The following is a 21,312-nucleotide window of genomic DNA, read 5'->3' as shown; positions in this document are numbered from 1 at the left end:
CTCTTGTGCAATTAAAAAAAAAAAAAAAAAGAAATATGCTGGTGGAGCACTGTAATTTTTTAGGGTGCAATAGGTGGGGTGGTGCTGGTGAGGGGAACCCGGACACTGCACCCTCTCCCTGTGGAACCTTCTAGAAGGGGGCACTGAGCATGTGCAGTGGGGAGGGGTGCACTGAGCATGCTCGGTGGGAGGGGCAGCCATTTCCGTGCCCCTCCCCCTGTGCTGCTGCCAGGAAGAGTGGTTCAGTGCATGGCCTCAGGCCCTGCCCTGCCATGGGCCGCAGTAATGCTAGCCAGAAGGGCAGAAAGTGGTGGCAAAGGAGCGGTCATTTTAAAAAATGAAGTATGCATGGTCATGAATGGTGGCTGTGTAAAAGGGAGGCAGAGTGTGTGGATGGTGCCCCCTTGGCTTGTGGGCCAGCTCCTTTTCTGAGGAGTGACACAGGTAAACACAGAGGATTTGGGTCATGGGACGGAATGAAATGAATGTCCTCTCGTTCTGTGCTTCTACTGATGGCAGAGGGGAGCCTCTGGCAAAGAGAGTCCTCTGTCCAGTCAGGGTAAGTCTGGGCCTCGCCTCCCTTTGAGGTCAAAGCAGATAGTGCCCGGTCCAGTGCAAATCAAGCCACGATGGACCAGTTTCTGAACTGGCAGAAAACTATGCAGTCACTGAGTAAATGCGATCTTCATTCATTTTCATGAGATGAGACTCTGTCCCTATCAGCTAGTGGTGTGGTGGTGGCATACTGTGACATGTATGTTTTCCTTAACATATGCCACTGTTTCATAGCTCTGTCCTAATGCTTATCAAATACTGTTACTTAAATAAACAAATCCTTTTAATCTGTTTCTCTAGCAGTGTTGACAGCAAGTGCATTTACAGAAATTTCCCTTAAATCAGACTGCATAAGGCACGGAAGTGTTTTCTGTCTGGGGGTTTGCCTCTGGTATCAGCAAGATAGAATTACTGTAGAAGTGCATCTTTATTCCATAGATTATAAATGTTGACATGACTTTGGTTATTTACATTTTTACGTCCTAAATAAGTATTGTGTGTATCAAGAAGCTTTGGCATACTTAAGTATTTCCGGCAAGTAGTGGAGGGAATTTGGATTGGAAAGTACTTATAAAGGCGTTATCAATACATTAAATAGTAGAATCAAGCAGAAAGTTGGATGGAATTTGCCTTCTCTGGCTTCTTGAAAAGTGTTTTCCGTAGAGAAGTAATTAAATGCTTTTAACAAAATAAATGGTAAAGGTTAATTACAGAAGGGTAACATCCCTGCTTTTATCAAAAGACAGCTGACAGCACAGCTTCCTGGCATTCTGTGGGTGGTGGTTGGTATAGTCCTGCAGGTAATACTAATTTCTTTTTCTGTGAAATAAAGATAGAGGCTATAGCCGAGTGAGGGGAGGAGGATGCTCCACTTGTTGACCATTCTTTGCACAAGACTAAGGCCTGAGGTATGGTAGTGTGGTGCCACTTCAATCACTGTGCTTTCCAGTTGGTAGAATATAGTTGTTTCCCTGTGAATGAAGACTGGATTGTGTTATTTAGAAAAGGTAAGTGCATTTTCCAAATGTGTTCCAATCTGCAGGTTGTAGTCTGTTCTGTTATCTCATTGCCTATTTGTCAAATTGGTTGCCATCAAGAGCAGCATTTGGCTCTGAGATTGCTGGCCTCACTCTGAATTTCACTCATGTACTCACTGTTCCTGTTCTTCATGGGGGAAAACTCACATGGAACTGGTGGGCTCTTCTGTTATTTTGTGGAGTTTTTTTTCATATCCTTCCATCAGCCATTTACAAAAACTAATAATTTGAAAATAATTTTCCACCTGAATTTCCAAGGGTAAGAGTAAACACTTTAAAAATTCTTCCTCCGCAGTTCTCGAGCAACGTATGTATCCCTAAAGAGGGTATTGTGAAGGTATTGTGGAGGATATGAGTGCCCAGTACCATTGAAGCAATTACCTTAAAACTTGAGGTTTTTTTCAGTATGCTGTTCAGTTTGTTGTTTTCATCAGTGTGCAGTTGAAGAGCTCTTCCCTTAGTTCTGATTCTGACATGATAATTTTTCCTGCCTCCTCCTAGTAACGAAGACAGTGTGTGCAGAGCAGTGTGATGGACGGTGCTATGGGCCCTACGTCAGCGACTGCTGCCACCGGGAATGCGCTGGAGGCTGTTCCGGACCTAAAGATACTGATTGCTTTGTATGTGTGAGACTTTTCATTTTTCTTGTTCCTGGCAGTCACACTGCAAATTCTTAATGCTTTAATCCATGAAATTCACAATTTTGTCCCTTTTAATGTATTGCATGCACACTCGCAGATTTAGACTGCAAATTTTAACATTTAATTTTTTTCACATTATATTAACGTCACTTATCTACTTAATATTACCCATTAACAGATTTATGAGATTTGTAAATACAGATTGGGAAGCATTAATATGCTAATCTCTGTGATTTTTATCTTTTGCTTTTCTAAAATTAACTTTTAGAGGTGCTAGGGAATTTTTAGAAGTATTTATCATTACATTTGAGCATGGCTTTTATTACTGCTCTTTTTATTTGTGTGCTATTTATTTGAGAGTCAAGAATACAATTCAGCTTCTCTGTGAAAGGTGTTCCCTATTCCTGCCAGACTTGATTTAAATTCAGCTTTTTTACTGGGCATGCTTCTTAGTGGAGATGGAAGGAAAGTGGTTTCCAAAATACCCTACCTCAAATGCATGCTACTACACGTGCTTAAGATGAAAAGAGGAAAAGGCTAACTTCTCCTTAAAAAAATAGACAATGTGAACATACAGGCCTTTAGACAAATTTGTCTTGTTTGTAGTCCGTTATTTATAATAGGGTAAGCAGCTTCAGAACCCAACGGTGATCTCAGAAAATGTGTAGCTCATCACACTGGGTTGCGGAGACAAGTTTTCCTGATGTTTTCAGGGGAAGCAAACCTAGGGCTAAGGAAGTCTAGAACTAGAACGTGCACAGAGAGGTGGATTTTCAAAGGTACTCAAGTGATTGAAAAGACAAATATCTACAAAGTTGGGTAGGTTCCTTTTAAAATCTGCCAGATAAAATTGGGAGGAGGGATCTTATGGTATGGAAAACTGCAGATGTTTTGATAGTGTAGGCAAGTGGATAATAATGAATGGGCAAAAATGAATCTTCCCCTGGCTGGACCTGAAACTTGCTCACTGTTCAGATATCGTGTGATAGTGGTAGGTGTTGTGCTTTTTGTCCTAAACATCCTAAACGCTATTCTTTTGCTGATGAAATGCAGTGACGGCCTGACTTAACTGCTAACAGGTTTTACTGAAGCTGTTCTTTGTGGCTGGGGCTTTGCACAAGTAGATACTCCATGCACATGGTACACCTGATCCAACGCTCACTGGAAGTTCTGTGTTGGCTTTGGAACAGAGAGATGGGAAAACAACCTTCTTTCCTTTGTCATGTACAATCTAAATAGGTAAAGGAAAGAGGAAAAATGCAGTTATTGTTCCCATATGACTGTTGAGGAACATCCTCAAAGCTGATGTGTTAATGTGTGTCCATTTTCAAAGGTTAAGGATGAGTTATTTGCAGCATAAGTTCTTTAATACTGCAGCCTGAAAGAAAAGGAGTTAGACTCTCCGAATTGTGGCAGTTATGGAAATACGTATGCTAAAAATCAACTAGCGTGTTTGTTCTGATCCAGCAGAGAAGCACCCAGGGCTTTATTCTCATTCACTCCTGGCCCGAGAGCAATGTAAAAGAAATTCAGCAGGGGTCTGGCAATTTTCAGGAGTAGTCATTACTTGTTTAGTACACACTGGGTGAAAAGTGTAACCCTTTAGGCTATAGATAACTGTGCTTAGCTTTCAGCTGAGATACAGAACTTTGTTTTTTCCCTTTGTGTTTTCCTGTGCTTTCATTCACAAATTAGCAGCATTTAGCACCAAATGCTAGAAGTTTGCATATGTTATCGAAGCAATTACAAATGTATACAAAGTATTATAGGCATAAATTAAAATTTCCCAAATGTTCTAGATGAGCTTTTCCTGAGAAGTGCCCTCTCTCCGAAGATTATCGGTGTGCTTTACTTTATGAATTTGCGAAACCATTATCAGAGGATTGTCATGTACATGATAGAATACCTTTTAAGTCAACAGCAGATTTAAAAAATGTGTTGAGGAAACAAACTAAATTAGTATTTATTAATAAGCAAAAGTACAGTTTATGAAGCATTACACATCCTTTAGCGTATTATGGCAGCTTTCAACAGCATCCTGTTGTAAATATGGTTTTAATATTTCTAGATAAAATTCATCCATCCTCCTCCATATGCTGCCATAGTCATTTGCATATGCAGTTCTAAAAGCAAGACAATAATCATCATCTGATGTAAGTGCAAGCAAACATGCTAAAACAAAGGTTTAGAGATGTTCTTACCTTGCATTCAAAACCAAACTGGATTTAAAACTTGAAATGCATAGGAGGGCATGGCTGAGTGCCCAATGGAACCAGAAAAGTGACACAACCTTACTAGTAGGGCAAACTTCCCATCCAGTTCTTAGTAAAGAAGTAACTGACTGTTTTTATCTTTGTAAGAAAAAAAAACACAACTGGTTCTGTGAGAAGCAGACAGTTTTTGTAATACGCATTTTAAAGAACCAGAAAAGGCAGAACCAGCAGTTTGGCTTAGCTCATGCTCTGTATAGGACAGTGCCTTCATGATGGAACTCCCTGTTTGTCCATTTCAGCAGCAGATTTTATCCTTCTCCCTTGGTTACGTTATTAGCCTCTCCCTTCTGAAATTTTCTGACATGACAAGTAACCCTCCCTCAGTCCTGCTGGGCCTGATCTGAATGGAGATGAGGACTGTTGGTAAAAGCAGCAGAAGAGAGGAATCTTTTTCACTTTTCTCTCAGTCCCAGCCCTGGAGGGGAGGGGACACGACACACATGTTAGTGTACTTGTTGACACTTTAAAGATTCAAAACCATCTGTATTTTTTACAACCTGGAAAAAGACCAGAAGGATTCATCCGCAGACTAAAACTTCTAAAGCAACCTGGCTTCTGGAAGACAGGTTAGTGGGGAAACAGAATCCAGTAGCATTGGTTGCTTAAACTGCTAGAGGGATCCAAGCCAGGCTACAGCTTTCATATTCATAGGAAGTTTGACATTGATGGTATGCTTTTTGAATATTACTCCAACAGTTATTTATAAGCTGTGGTTAAAACCATAGACATGATATGTGCTGATGAGGAATGTCAAAATCAGTGGGGTTTTTCTATTACTAATTATCAACCTTGCATGGTCAATTATTTTCCCTGCATACCATTACTTTCTTTATCCACACACTTGCCTTTTCATTTGTCAGGGCCCTGTCCTCTGTCAGCTGTGGGTGGCTGAGCTTGAATGCTAAGTTATACAAAGTCCTATTTTTTTTTTTTCTCAGTGTGTGAAGCAACTGACCTTGTTAAACTTGCCACTTAGGGAAATGACCCCCTCCTGTGCTAGCTCAAAAGAACTTCTTATCCCTCTTGCTTTGTAATTGGGAATTTCAGTTTTCAGCTGGACGATGGACTCATGCTGTAAGAAATCTAAAGGTTGGACCTCTGAAAAAGTCATTAGCATTTGTTTAGACTGACTGTGATAAATAGCTGTTCACTCTTGGCAGTTTTTGAATGTCCTATCGAGTTGTGAATTAGTTGATTGCTAGTAGTAACAATACTGACGAAACAAATTACAGTGGTGTTATGTTTTTGTAGGAAGTGCTGTAACAGTCAACTGCGTTGCAAATTAAGGGGGCTCAGTGAGCCCCCTTTTATAAGTCATGTATTTGCCAAGATCCTAGCAAGAAACCTAAGTAGCCAAAATGAAGGTTAGAAAACTATGTATCACATTCCTCACTGTTGCAGCAAGTCTGAACAATCAAGACTGTATTTTAAACTAAAAAACCCAAAAGCACCTATATGATGTAATTTACTATTTTTTTCTTCCTTGTTTTGCAGGCTTGTATGAATTTCAATGATAGTGGTGCATGTGTCACGCAGTGCCCCCAGACTTTTGTATACAATCCTACCACCTTCCAACTGGAACATAATCACAATGCCAAGTACACCTATGGGGCTTTTTGCGTCAAAAAGTGCCCACGTAAGTGCTGTGTTAGCTGCCTTTTCCTGCAGTGATGGAAAGTTTTGAGTTGCATTTCAGGAACCTTACAAAACAATGAGAGAATGAGAGCCAAGGGTGTAGTGCAGTATCTCAAATCACTCCACGTGTGCTTGCAGCCTGTAATAATTCAGTCGTGTTAACTAAAGACTGACATTCTGGGCTGCTGACGCTTTCCAAGTATCCTATACTGTAGTGATTTTCTTCAAGGGAATCCACTAGGTTTCTGTTCTCATGACCGCCGCTTGTTACATTCATGCTTTAGATCAGCATTTGTAAATTTCAGAATTAACTGTTAAAATAGTTAGTGGGATTGTAAAAGGGTAGAAATTGCTGCTTCAGAAAAATAACAGTCCACCACCAGTACTACCTGGCACCAAATGCCTTCATGCTACTGATGCCCTTTTCTTAACTTGGAATAATGGTGGTTTGACAGAAAGTTAGCATAAATATTTTCTGAGCAGTTCTGTCCCATGAGGAAAAACCATGCAATACTGACGACAAGTGTCTTAAAGCTCCAGAGTAAAATTAGAGGGGAGGAGGGAGTTAAAAAAAGAATAATCCCATGCATGTAAAAAACACATGCTTCTGAGATGCCAAAGAGATGATGATAAGTAATGGAAAAATTTAGAGGGTCATCACTTACACAGTCTTTGATAGTGCTGTTTTAGTTAGAAAGAAAACTAAGGGAGACAGTATTCTTGCTCTCCCTTTCATTCCCACCACAGTTTACAGTTCTGTTGTGCATTGATTATTTTATACATAAATTGCATATAAGAAGGACGAGTAATCTATAATAAATGGAACCATAATTCAAGCCAAAGCAAAATCCAAATTTTGTATCTCTGTGGAGAAGTTCAAGGACAGTAGGCTGAGGCTGTGACTGTCAAGGCTTAATTCTGTTTCTAATAGAGTGGTGGGTTTTTTGAAGCAAGATATTTTTTTTTACAAAACTCATACACCGTGCACTACTTAAGGGATATGATTCTTCGTCCAATTACTTTGTCGAACTTTTTTTTCTTTTTTTTTTTTTTCTTTTCTTGACATCATTAAGCTTTCAATGAGGTCAGATCAGTCTGTATCCCCTTTGGCAGTTGTTTTACAAGGCGAAATTGAAATACTTGTCATTGTCTTGTGCAGTGTTTTATCCCAGTTGTATATATTTGTGTATGTATGAAAGAGGGTAGAGCATGTTGTTTTATTTCTTTCCAATTACTGTAGCTTTTTTTACCACAAATAATGATAAAACCAAATTGGGGGAGGAAGGGGGATCGGGCCTGACAATTCATGGATTTTCATAAGTCTCCAAAAACATGCCTAATTTGCTTGCTTATACACTTCTGAAAACAATGAACATTAAATGTTAATGTCAATGTGGAAGAGCTGAGGTAACTAATAATATGGATTAACATAGAGTCCATAAACATATGTCCCAGTATTATTTAGTCCAGTGGTTCGCTTCCTGCCACTATCTTCTTTTTCTCTTCAGACAACTTTGTGGTAGATTCCAGCTCTTGTGTCCGTGCGTGTCCAAGCTCCAAGATGGAGGTTGAAGAAAATGGTATTAAGATGTGCAAGCCCTGCACTGACATTTGTCCTAAAGGTAGGCAGTAGTTTAGTATAAATTTTGGTGAATGTGGTCTACACTGTAGCAGAGCAGAGCAGGGTGTTATTTTGGCATGAAATACCCTTCATGAGTGTGTTGTAGAATATTAATAGCCTTTGGACAGCCACAGAACTTTGAGCTATGTAGGCTGTGTGTGAAGTATATACAATAGAATGAAAATTTATTAAGTTGTAATGGTAATATAACCAAACCAATTGCTTTTGATTAGATAAAAATGAACAGGATTTCTCTGTTGGTTTTAGAGAAATCTGAAAGAATTCTTTATTATGTTATTTTAATGACAAGTGTTTCCTGGAGGTGTTTTAGAGCTGTCCTTTTGTCCTTCCAAAGGGGGCCATACTAAAGCCCTGGCTTCAATGTATGGTATGTCTCCTACTTGTCAATACAATGTTAGGTTTCCATTTATTTCCTCAGTTTTTTAAAAATGTTTTCCCAGAATCTTCTACCTCCTTTCTAAGTGTCTAAAACATAAACTAGAAGTTTTTCAGTGTTGGTGCTGTTGAGAAGACTGAAATCTATAGGTTACTTTGCTGTCCCAGGCTCCACTAGGGAGACTTCCTGCTCCGTGCTTGAAGGTCTCAGGAGCAAAGCGCCATCAGTTTTCCCACGTGGGCCTATGGCACTTTTCAGTCCTAGGGGAAGCCATATCTGGAAGGGAGTTCACAACGAAGCTACTGAAAACCTCTGTAAATCAACAGTCACTCCACATGGCTGAAACAATCAAACACAGAGATCTCTGCCAAGGCAGGCTACTGACATGCTGAAGTCTAAGTGAAGGCAGTGTCCAATCCTTTAACCTAATTGCAGTAAATCACTTTTTTGCTGGATAGATAGTTTTATGCATGAAAATGCATGTGTAGTGTTCCTGTCAAGCTTTTAGCCTTACTGTGTGAGGAGGAAGGTTACCACGTGTTTGTAAAAGGTTCAGGTGTACTGCTGGTAGTTGCCATTAGAGGAGGCCAGTTAGGGAGGTGGGATACGTTAAATGATGGCAGTCATGAAGGATTTGTTCCTCTATGCATCATGTGTCCCAGAACATGCAATTAAATTACATAGAAAGGCTGCATGGAGCAGTTGCCTCACTGGGTACCAAAGTTTCTCTGGGCCCCAGTAACTTACTTGTTGGGATGATGAGTAAAGAATTATTTGTACGTCCTTTCTAAAGGACCTTATGGCATGTGAGTGGTTAAGTTCACAAATCCCCCAGAGCAAAGGGGACCTCTTGAGCTAGCAGTGTTAGGACCCCTCAGTTTCTGCAGCAAGTAGCACACACATAAATGGCATGGCCACCAGGGTAGTCTGAGCTAAGTTATCAGCTCTCTGTTTACAGCTGGCTTGAGTGGGATTTTGTGTGGTTCATACTTGCCTTTAGATCCAGTGTGAAATACCTTCACCCGTGTGCCAGGATGGCCTTCTGTGGCAGGTGCTTTAGCTTACTGTTTGCTTTAAATTGGCACATGCTGCTTTGGGAATATGGGTAAAGGGTGCTGTTTTAACACCTCTCTGCTTCTTTATCTCTGAAAGAAATGAAGACTTGTGTCTAGAAGGCCAAAATGTTCTGATTCAGTAATTGTTTTTCCTAGTTCTTTACACAAACTCCTTGTTTTGGCAGCATGTGATGGCATTGGAACAGGGAGTTTAGTGTCAGCTCAGACGGTGGATTCCAGCAACATTGACAAGTTCATAAACTGTACCAAGATCAATGGCAACCTTATCTTCCTTGTTACTGGGATTCATGGGTAAGTGACAAAATGTTAAGATGTTATGTCATGGTGCCAGCTGAAACGAATTGCGTCCACCTCTTAATGATGGCTGCAGTCTTCTTTTACGGAACAGCAGATCCAGGATAAATTAGTTTTCTGCCTGCCATTATGAAGGAAACTGTTACCTTGATTCTTAGGATTCAACCTCTACGAAAAGTAAGGATGAAGTAGACTGCACTAGAAAGAGAAGAGACAACTGTGATCTTTGCTTACTTTATGAGAACCTCGGTACTGGCTTACAATGATGGCTGATTAGAGAATAGAAAGGAGAAAGGAAAGTTACCTTCCATTAGTTCTTTTTAAATTTCGTATGACCAGCAGCCTAATGTGCAGGATATGCAGAGAGAGTGCCTCACCTAGCGTAAATTGTCATAGCGTGGGTGGCTGTCACTGCATATACATGCAAAAAAGCTCCCCTCTTGTCAATCAGTTTTGAAGTGTATATTCAAGTTTCAGTTGCAGAGATACACAAAACTCACTGGTATTTAAATCCAGTATTTTGGTTTAAATATGGCTGTATATTGAAGAAGTCTTAGTAACGGTTGAAGATGTGGAGGTACAGAACCAGTATTTAAAAGTCTCACCAATGTCTCCTTCTAAAGGAAGATATACCAGCCAGATAACTAGTGCCTTGCTGTTTATAGTTTGATTTGCTGTGTGTTTGCCATTGTAGCAAAGGTGAATGCTGCAAGGGTGGGATGTGTCCAGGGAAGACAGATATACTCTGTTTTGATGGTCAGGTGAGGTCCAATGGAACTAGCCGCTTTCTTGCGTTGTATTCTTCTGTCATTGAGAGAACACAAATATGATTGTATCTTCTTACTAATTCAAGCCTTCACGTTGTGATCAGCCATGGTGAATTACATATGACACTTCAAGGTATTTCTGGACCTATTAAAATGAGCAAAATCCTCAAAATGCACAAATAAGATTAAACCCTTTTCCCCCTTTGTTGCAATAAGTATGCAGATATTTTGTGGTACATTAACAGCGTAAAGTACTCAATTGCTTCTACCGCTGTGTAGACTTCAAATTTTAACTTGCTTTTTAAGTTCTTCAGAGATTTCAACATTGCTTGCAACTGATTGTCAAGATTTGATATCTTAAATACAGTTCCCAAAACAACTCCATGTTTGCAGCTTTATGGCAGAGCGAAAATGTGATTGACTGACTGTCTGCAGGTTGATCTGAAATGGAATTCTGGCATGAGTAGTGCCAGCAGATTTTTCTTTAGTTTTTCTATAGATTCAGATATGTTTAGATTATAATAAAGTGGTTGACACTAGGCTGCCTGGCTCAAATTTCCCTACTAGGTGAGGTGGAAAGAAGTAACTTGCTTCCCTGATTTGATATAGGGATTGGTTGTAATGCTTCACCTACAACTTGGCTCTGGCCATGAGAAAGACAGTTGAAAATCCACTTCAGTGGGGCCCTACAGCTCAATGATTCTCAAAAGGCCAGCAAATGTGAGCTTTGACTGTGTAGTTGGTCTTCTCATCTCTCCATCTCTCTTAATGTAGCATAGGGAGGAAGAGGGGCTTTGGTTCAAGCAGTTTAAGGAAATGCTGCTTCGAACTTGTTGAAACCCTGGAGGAGGTCACATAGGAGTCAGCGCTCAGGCCATCACACTTTCTGATCTGGCCAAATGACTGACTGAGAGGCTGGATGTAAATCAATTAAGTCTTACAGGACAGGAAGTACTCTAGTAAATGCAAGACAAGCAGCTAGAGGACATGAGCAATTTTGGGTGGATTATTCCAGCACATTACATGAAATGTAATTTTGAGTATTAGAACTGCTTTTGTTGCAAAAGTTATATTAGCTGCAAAGTTATGAGATGAGTCTCATTAAAAAATCTGTCTAAATTAAAGGGACCAAAACCAACCTTGAATAAAACCATATTCATCTGAAAAAGATCTAAATTGTGGACTATAAAGCAGAGGGTTAAAATATTTTGTTCTATTTTAATGGAAGAATATAAGCCTAGGACATCTGCCATTGAAACTGTGTAACACTTCTTTATGAAGAAAACTCACTCCAACAAGTCTTAAGTATGAGGACACTAAGTTCTGCAACCCTAAATTTTTCCACAGCATAAATTACAGTAGTATATATTAAAAGAAGAGAAGAAGATTTGAGAATTAATTAAAATAACTTTATATTTCTGGAACAGCTTTTTGTTTAAAATTTCTGTTACATTTTGCAAATCAATAATACAGAAAGGAAATTTAAAAAGTGACACTAGCTACACAAGTAGTTTATTATATAAATGGACAGCATGGAGCAACAACAATAATACATATTTCCACTCCAACTTTTAGTTAACTTCTGTTACAAATTCGTTTACTCAGAGTGAACTGCAGCTTTTAAAAGTATGAATTTTCCATGTTTCAGATTGTAGGGGCTTAAAGTCTTAGCTCTCTGTTGGGAATTGAAAGACTTTTTGTAGTGGCAGGGAGTAGCTTCAGTGAAAGATGCTGAGTGGATTTTTTTATTTGTTTTCACTGGGAACTGTGCCATTGTAATTGATCCTGGCGTGGTTTTGATCCTGTGATTCTGTAGCCTGTCTTTTCCTTTCCTGAGTACTTGAACTTTCAAGTATTTGTGAATTTCTAGTAATTTATATAAAACCTATAGAGATAATTATGAATCAGTTTTATGCACAATTATTTATAATAGTTTTTATATAAATTAGATAATTATAAATTGGCTTTAATTAGTGTCCAGAAGTTAAGTGGGATGAAGGTAGACCTAAATTTTGGTGAGTCAGTAGTACTTATTCTTCTGAGGTAATGTTCTGCTGACGTGCATGGATAAAGTGATCTTCATTAGGATACATACCTGCTGCCTGAGGCAGAGACAGAAGACACATTGGCTGGAAAACGTAGGACCTGTATAGGTCGGATGCAGCCTTCTCTCTACTGTTTCCTTCTGGTTGGGGTGCTAAAAAGCCAAGCTGCCTTCTGCTTATGTTGCTGCCTGTGAAGGTGCCTGTTGCCTGTGAAGGTGTGGCATATACCAAGGAGAGCTGTAGTTTAAGGATGGACAGCCCCAGCTAGCAGCAAATGCTGTCTCCTTCTTCCCCCCCACTTGCAGCAGGGAGCAACAAGCCTTCAGTGCTCAGCAGCGTTTTATCTTTCCTTTAATTGTCCATCTCCAGTTTCACAATGAGCTGGAACTCATTCCTGGAGCTGTAAAATTCAGCTGTGCCTGTTCTACTAAAAAAATCTTGGCTCTGCTAATAAGAATGGTAGAAGATGACTGCATTATTCTACAGTTTATGTTGATAATACATATCAGACATTTGGCTGCTTAAGGGGGTTAAATGTATATTTGTATCTTTAAAGACTACTTTATGTTAGGATTTGGAGGTGAAATTCAGCAACCTCATGTTTAGTACAGGCAAGCTTCCTTTTTTAATAGTAGTGCATTGTCAAAGCAAAATGTTGTGTCTCTGTTAGGTAGTCAAAACTTGTTATCTAGTTTTCTGAGAGCCCCAAATTGTTAAAATGAAGTGTATATAATGCTTCTGTGCTCTGCTCGGCTTTATGTTAAGGTTCGAGAACTCCTTTTGTTGCTGCTAACCCGGAGTTGCCTCCAGGATGGTTGGACGTGACCCCATCAGTCTGTCGCCACACAGACTTGTGAGGCCTGTCCCCAAAGACAGCCTGGTTGATTACCTGCATGTTCCAATTCCAAGAACAATGTCTCTTGGAAAGCAGGAGGAGAGGTGGAAATGCATGCTCCACATTTACTGAGGATGTTTCCTGCCCTGAGAAAACCCACAAAAATACCATAACAATGTGTTACAGAAGAATCTTTTCCTGAATTTTTAAAAGATTTTTGTTTGGATTAGGCTTCTAGTCTGCTTCTGAAATAGTTGGAGAGTCTTTACCCCTTTAAAATGGGGGGGGGGAATTATTTACTAAATTATGACACTCTCAAAATCAAGGTCAGCTTCATCATTTTACACTGTAGCATATCTAACTTTGAGACTTTAATGTTTGGGGGTTTTTAATTTCTCAGGTGACAAACTTGCTTGGCAGGGATCTGTGCTTTTTGAGGTGTTCCCTGTTCAACACTTTCTAAAAAGTGTACCCTTTTAATGCCACATGTCAGGAACTGCTGGCAAGCTCTTAGTTTTGTTTTGCTTATAGCTTGTCACTCGTTTCAGTAGCAGTTTTGGTAGTCCTGGTAGTACAGTATCGCAACTGCACCATTTGAGCTAGTATTCCTGGAAAAAAGTTGAAAATTCATCTTTTCTTTAGGGAGGTCACCCATGGTTGTTTAGAATCCCTTAAGTTTTCTGTGAGCATAAATATTTGCTAAAACATTCATGTTTTGAACCTTAAAGATGCTAAGCACCATTATTTTCCTTCAAGATGACTTGGGAGAAGTTAGACACAGGTTCTGCAGTAACAACAGTCTGAAGAACTAGGAAAGTCTGAAGAAATCTGGAGCATATGCTGCCTAAAAGCAAAGTGTTGACCTCCTGAATACTTTCTACATGGTATAGCTTTGAGAACCTTTTCTTTTTTTATTCAGAGTACCACATTTTGTCCTTTTAATCTTTCAGGGACCCATATCACACAATCGCTGCAATCAATCCAGAGAAATTAAATATCTTCCAAACTGTGAGAGAGATAACAGGTAACACTCTTCCGATTTCATATAACCTGAACTTCTCACTTTGCGTTTATGGTTGTCATTTGTTGGGTTTTCTGAAGAACACAAGGCGCTTTTTTCTTTAAACTCACCGTGCTGTAAACTTCATAAAAGTTTAATATACAACAACTTCAGTATCAGTTGATATTCACAATGTGTTGTCCTTTTCTCATGAAAACAGAATACCCACTATGCCTGGGGTACACAAGCATCAGAAGACCAAGACCTTACTCTTGAGTGGGCCAGGGGTCTTGGTCTTCACTTGAAAACATTTGAAACATGCCTTGGAAAAAAACAGATAAGCCAGTCTGGTTTTGCAGCTACTTCTCTTGGTCTAACAGCGGATGCTGCTGCAAATTAGCTTCTGTAATTTAAAGACAAATGTACAATGTGTGGGTTGGTAGTCCTTCCCTTCTTTTGTGGCTTTTCAGTGGGGTCATATAGCTAGAATTCAGTACTTCGTTTTCTTGCATCTTGCTTGTTGTTTCACCATTCGGTGGACAGGGAGGAAGATGCTACAGCTTTGAGTTCTCAATTGATTACTGATTATGCATAGATAGGGAAATGCAAAAAAAAAATTGTATTTTATGCACACAAAAAAAAAATCTTTGGATGCTACAGCGTGATTGTGGCTAGGCGGAGCTCAACGAGTGTTTGGCATTTGAGATGAGTTCTCTCCCACGTGCTTCACCTCTCAAAAGTTGTGTATTTCAGCAAACCAGTGGGATTAAAAAATGAAAGTAAGCTCTAAATCTCTCCCTAATTAATGTCAAAGATAATCTGGCATCTGGGTGCCTGTAATTTGCCATTCTTAAGCATGCTGTCTAATTGACAGTCTCAGCTCTACTACTTAAGTGGAATTACCCCTATGCTTAAAGATGTACTGCATTTCAGTCATTACTGAATCAAAATCATAGGGAACTGCACTCTGTAGAGGTCTGTGTAGCACAAAATAAGTAGTCCCACATACATGTGCAGAGAATGCTCTCTGGTGATGAACAGCCCTCGCACACACATGCACACAGAAATGAATGGAAGTTCTTAGTTTTAGGAAAGTCTTGTCATCTTTTAGTGCATCATAATGGATCTCTCAACTTCTGTCCTAAGTCTCTAGCACATTTTAAAACTAAATGTTCTTAATTCAGGCAAATCTCTATTTTTTTTTGCTGCTGCTGCTGTTTAGAAAAGGCTGGGAGGCCTTGCAAGATTTCAGCTGGTGTTTAGGTTCACCCTCACTGTGGCTGTTGAAAGTAAACATAATGCTGTGGTGACTGTTACAAGTCCTCCTTTGCCTTTTTGGAGGAGACAGTGGTGAGCAGCCTGATGAATTCAAAGACAGTAGTCTGCAGCATTCATTACCTGTTTACTTCTTTTTCTCAAACCAGCGCTGTCTTTCATTTATAGGCTAAGCCTATCCTAATTCATGTATGTGATAAAGCAGTCTTTGTGGCAGAAGTCATTGATATTCATATGCTTGCCTTTTTCTCCTTCAGGGTATTTGAACATACAGTCATGGCCTGAGAATATGACAGATTTCAGGGTGTTTTCTAACTTGGTTACTATCGGTGGAAGAGCTCTCTATAGGTAAGGTACTTCCTCTGTTGATGGATTCAATGATTCTTTGTTCAGTAGCACAGACTGCAACATCTTTTGGGAAGGGCATCATAAATGGGTATGTTTTTCTCTGTTATCAAGGTATTCATTAACAGTATCTTTGCGAATCAGTTGTTTATAATGGGTAATACCTTCTGAACGTAATGATTTAAAAAAAAAAAAAATAAAAAAATCTTGCTTCATTGCTGTAGCTGTTAACTCATTGTCCAGAAAGTACATTTTCTGGTTTAAAATACCTTGTGAATGTGAAACACAACTTAAAGGACATTAATAGTAGAACTTAGCCCCCTTATCAGGAAGTTTATATGGTTGCGATTGGAAGTGCAGGCTCATGTGCCCGAAGAACAATGTAATCTTAAGAAATGGTAAGAGTAAATACATGGAACAACACTGAAATCACTGAGGTACCTTGCAGGTGGGGTGTACATTAGCTCTGTAGTGCCATTTTTACCAGAGATGTTTCCATATGAAAACTCATATGGAGGAATTGGTTTGAAGAGAGGAAAATGTGGTGAGAAATAATGAGGGAAGCGCAAGAAGGTATCTGAATGATATATACAGCAACCCCTGGTTCCCCACTGTGTAAATATAGTAAATCAGTAATGGGATTCTGCTCGCATTTTAAATGGCAACCCGAGCAGATTACGAATAGGAGTGAAACCTTGAGATTGAATTACAGCCCAGCATTCTGTTTGGAAGCAGCAATTTTTATTTGGAACAGCTGGAAAACAATTATAACCATTAAAATATAATAACTTAAAGGATGCCCAGAAACTGGATATTGTCTTCACTAATCTTCAGTCATAAAATATCTGCAGTCATTTCCATGTTACACAGACAATCATTTACCATTGCTTTGATGAAGAAAGGAGATAACCACATATTACAACAAAAGAAAAATGAAATGTAGAAAGTGGGCTGGAAAAATCTCCTTGAAAATAACAATTTCTTCGTGTATTACTATAAATGACATTAATTTGATGCCTGACAGAAGATGTTAATACATTTTGCATGACTTTGTCAGTTTCTTCTTAGCATATAAACTATCATAGCATTGATTTTGTCGTCTTAGGAAAAAAATCTGGATTTTATTCAGTTTTCTCAACAGCACTTTATCTCAAAAAACATGTTAATTGATGAAATGGAACTAGTTGAGGTGTTCTGCTGGCCCAGTTGACCTAGTGCTGTAAGCATCACAGCTTGCGGTATCACAAGTCTCACAGGGCTCATAATTTTCTAGGCAACAGAACTGGATGTTGACTCATAACATATTTGTGTGACCCCAAAATAAAATTCTCTGGCCAAATTTCAGTTTTGCCAGAAAGATCATCTTGACATTAGGAACTAATTCTAGTGGGAAATTCCCAACCAGCTCTAGTAAGTTCCGCCTTCTGGAGCTAATTCCTGTTCTCCCTTACTTTTGTTTTCATCACAGTGGCCTTTCCTTACTCATCCTAAAGCAACAAGGCATTACCTCTCTGCAGTTTCAGTCCTTGAAGCAAATCAGTGCCGGCAACATCTACATAACAGACAACAGCAATTTGTGCTACTACCACACTGTCAACTGGACCAGCCTCTTCAGCATGCCCAGTCAAAAGACGGTGATTCATCGAAATAAAAAGGCAGAGAACTGCAGTAAGTGCTGCTGCTCAGTGCAAATCTTCTTGCCTATGATTAGCTCACATGGGGGGAAAATGATGTAACTACTGACGGGATACAGTGTAGTGAGCAGGCCAGAAACTCAGCTGTGTCTGGGAGCTCCATGGACATCAGCGGAGCTGTGATCATTTACAGACTCTAAGGATTTGGCCTAGTGTGCCTCTGAGCAGATTTACAGGCAAATGAAATGTTTTAAGGTATGAACAAAGGAAAGGGAGAAGAGAGAGGGCACTGCTTCCTTACTGTGTTGTGAACTTTCCAGATTAAAGATCCAGCTCCACAAATATGAATTCTGAACGTTGTGAATGTAGTGTTCACGATAGGCACTGATTTTACAGATTGGAAAACAACAGCCCTTGCCTTATGGAGTGAGATTAGCATCTTTTGCTTCCCCTAGCCTGCTTCAGCAAAGTGGCCCTGTCTTAATCCAGAAAGGTGACTTCTGGGACTGTTTTTGATCACTGGGTTCCTCCTTTCTGGACTTGACCTATCTGATGAGGAAGATTACTTTTAATTGGGCCTAATTGTCTTCAGGAAAGCTTATGTGCCAATACCTGGACTGAGATCGTAGTACTGAAAAGCAAATGAATGCTATGTAGCAGATGAAACAGTTTGGTTACACAGAAACCAGGCAGCAAATTGCATTAATACAATCATATCGTAGTAGCAATACAGTTCCTTTTAAGCATCGGTTAGACTGCTAGCAAGAGAGGAGATTCATTCAATTGCTGTATGTTTAAGTGACATTACTGGGTTTTGTGCTTTGACCAGCCAGAAATGTTTGGGTTGGGTTTTTTCAGGCTGTGGTCCTCCTCTTAACTTACTCTTTTAGTTCTTTTTTCTTTTTCCCCTCGCTTTGAAGTACCGTACAACTGAGAGAATTTGTGGCTGTGCTCGTCACTGTAGTATGAGGGTACCTTCCAGTGTCAGGTGAAACGCAGCTATACATTTGTCACTACTGCTCAGTTATTTTTCTAATCTCTTCTGCCATTTAAGAGCTCCATGAAGTGGAAAGTCTTGTTTGGTAGGTCTCTGCATGGTGTTGGTTTGTTTTGGGTTTTTTTGTGGTGGTTGCAGTGGTTGTTGTTGTTACTATTATTAGGCTGTTTCTCTACATACAAGTTTAAAAAGTGAAGGTTAAAAAAATGCCTCTTGCTGTTGACGTAGATAATTGTGACCGTGCCTGAGGGCGTAGAGGGAAAGGGTTGTTCCTTAACCTCCAGCAGGCCACTGCCCGCTTTTAAACTGCAGCATACTTCATCCTTTCATGTAAACATTCTGTTACGTGAGACAGAAGGATGCGTTGAACAGAACTTTTCTTGGTAGAAGTTTTTGTGTATGTTTGTAAAAAGTGTCCTTGGTGTAGGTGGTGAAACTATGGATTAGACCCTTACATTTGGTAGAGTGTTTTGTGGGAAGGGAATACAGAAGGTGGAGGAGAGATGTAGTGTTTGCTGCTACTTCTGTGGTGAGGAAGTGCACAAGGGTGTCCTGTGTGTTGAACAGCTTCATGCCCTGGTGTCCTTACTGCTATAACCCAGCCAAAAACATGAGTAAATGAATCCAGGTGGTTGTCTGTGAGAGTAGTGTAACTCTCTTCATCATCCAGAGATGATCAAAGATGTGATGGTAATGTCCTGTGGGAATGAAGCATTGATGAAGAGTCCAAGAATAGTCCTGAATAATGAAATGAGTTAACCAGTTACAGGAGAAAGAAGTTTGCACGGTCTCTATTTTCAACACACCCAACTTTATCTTGTTCTGCATTAGCTCCAGTTCCTCAACATCCCTGAGCTTCGTACCTTCTTAATGGCTTCTGTTCTCTTGGTTTTCTGTTTTTTCCATCTTGAGGCTTTTTCTTTGCTTTGAGTTCTTCTGAGTGTGAATATTATTTGAATATTCATAGAATCATTAAGGTTGGAAAAGACCTCTAAGATCATCTAGTCCAACTGTATTGAATAAGATCAGCCTTGCAAGGGAAAAGCATGCATTTTCTGGTACTGTCAGCTCCTTAGAAACTTGGAGGAAAGCTTCTGACTTCCCGTGAATAACTAGTGCCTTCAGTCTTGCCAGCTAGAGCATTTGTAGATGGCTTGTAGTTCTGGTATGCACTCTGTTTTCCCCCCTCTCCCCTGCCCCCAGCAAAGCCTACTATGAAAAATGGTATATTATTTGGCAAATAGAGGTGTTGCCAAGAAAGAGAATCATATCTGCCCAGGGATGGTGGATTGCTAGTTCCTTTTCCCTGATAGTGTTGAGTGGTATAGGATCAAGTGGTGGGGAGGAACCTAGTTCTGTGCTAGCAGTCTAGTAACAAGTGTATTTTGTGTGTCACGACAGGAAGAATTAGCCCTTTGAGATTTCACGTAAGGAATTTCTTCAGCTGACAGAACAGAATCTGTCTGAAGAAGCACAGAGTCTCGATGACCGTTCAAGAATCGCTAAGGTTATATTCCAGGATCCTAGTGGTCGCATCTTGCTGTGGGATACATGAACCTGTGAACCTTCCAGAGAGCACAAGATTCCTCTCTACCATATGAAAAAGTGCTGACTGTGGGAGAAACATCTTGCTCTTGGTGCTCTTTGATGTTTTCTAACAGCAGATTGGCTATAGCTGTCTGATAATGATGCATCATTTAATGAAAGAACAGCCAGCTGTCTTCCATTGCTAGAGATTTAGTATAAGAATAAAATAAGCAGTAATAGGGTAGAACGTAGGCCCCATGTCTCATACAGTAATGCTTCCTCTTTGCTTCAAGCTCTCTATAACTTACAATATGTTAGAAGACAGTGGAACACCACTCAGGTGAACTTCGTAAGGTGCTATTCCCTTCATGGAATAGTGTCCCTTTTGTTTCACTGGTTCTGAGAGCCTGGGGACATAGCTGAATACAGTAGTTTGGAAGATGGTCCCATATTAGTTGTTAGGACTCCTTTGTCAAACGCCTCTTTGCCCTTTCCTGTGATCACTAAGTTTGAGTCCCTTTGAAGCAGCCACAACTACTGAAACATGGGCTTCCAGGGCAAATGGAAACTTGGATGTACTGTTACATCATCCTCTTGCACTGTACGTCTTGTCACTACATTTGCAAGGGAAAATGTAAACTTTATTTGACTTTTAGCTTGTTGAAGATTTGTTAAAATAGAGACTTATTATTTTCCAGGAAGAAAAATACTCCTAAAGATATTTTATGAAATTTGAGACCAAGGGAATCTTCCTGAGGAAAACAGATCTCATTCATTTCCTTTTAAGAAGTCACAATGTAAGCTACAGTACCAAGGGACTATTTTTAAAACTGGACTCTAACCTACGTTCATTAAATGGACTGTATAGAATGAACGTAGGCTAGGGGCCAAGTTACTCCAATCAGAAGGCAGTGTCTTAGCCAGCTGACTTCCTGAATCCTAACAGGGAACAGTGGTTTTCTCTCTCTATGCACGTCTGTGTGAATGAATTCATTAATGTTTTGTGGCCTTTTGAGAGTCAGTATTAGATGAGAAGAGCTATCGTGCTGCTTCAACTCTGCCTGTCAGTCAGCACCTCTCTGGAGTTAAATGGGTTCTGCTGCAGGTTAGATGTCTAACTAAAATCTTCACAGTTACTTGGAGTAAGGCAGAACTGTTCCTTAGAGCCAGATGCATTTCTCCAGCATCCTCTGAAACATCTGTGATTTTCAGGATAGGCCAACAGACTGGGGTTTAGGAGAGTTTTCTCTGAATCTTCCACTGCCTGAATGTTTGGGATCTGAGGGCAAGCCTCTAGGGTTTCAATTTCAGCCTTTCAGTTGTTTTGTCTGTTCTAGACCCTGCTCCTGCAGATGCTT

The 21,312-nt window shown here is 39.9% G+C and overlaps 1 protein-coding gene across 1 annotated transcript in view; it reads left to right on the top strand.

Annotated features, from left to right (window-relative positions):
• ERBB4 (erb-b2 receptor tyrosine kinase 4) overlaps positions 1-21,312 on the top strand; it is a 400,745-nt gene that overhangs the window by 213,657 nt on the left and 165,776 nt on the right. The window contains exons 7-13 of the mRNA XM_072874979.1: positions 2,094-2,212; positions 6,001-6,142; positions 7,650-7,763; positions 9,400-9,526; positions 14,127-14,200; positions 15,709-15,799; positions 17,265-17,464. Of these exons, the coding sequence (XP_072731080.1) occupies positions 2,094-2,212; positions 6,001-6,142; positions 7,650-7,763; positions 9,400-9,526; positions 14,127-14,200; positions 15,709-15,799; positions 17,265-17,464 (867 nt within the window). The remainder of the gene's footprint in view (positions 1-2,093; positions 2,213-6,000; positions 6,143-7,649; positions 7,764-9,399; positions 9,527-14,126; positions 14,201-15,708; positions 15,800-17,264; positions 17,465-21,312) is intronic.

Source organism: Ciconia boyciana, chromosome 10 (assembly GCF_034638445.1).
Source record: "Ciconia boyciana chromosome 10, ASM3463844v1, whole genome shotgun sequence".
NCBI lineage: Eukaryota > Metazoa > Chordata > Aves > Ciconiiformes > Ciconiidae > Ciconia > Ciconia boyciana.
This window is presented reverse-complemented; position numbering and strand designations above follow the sequence as displayed.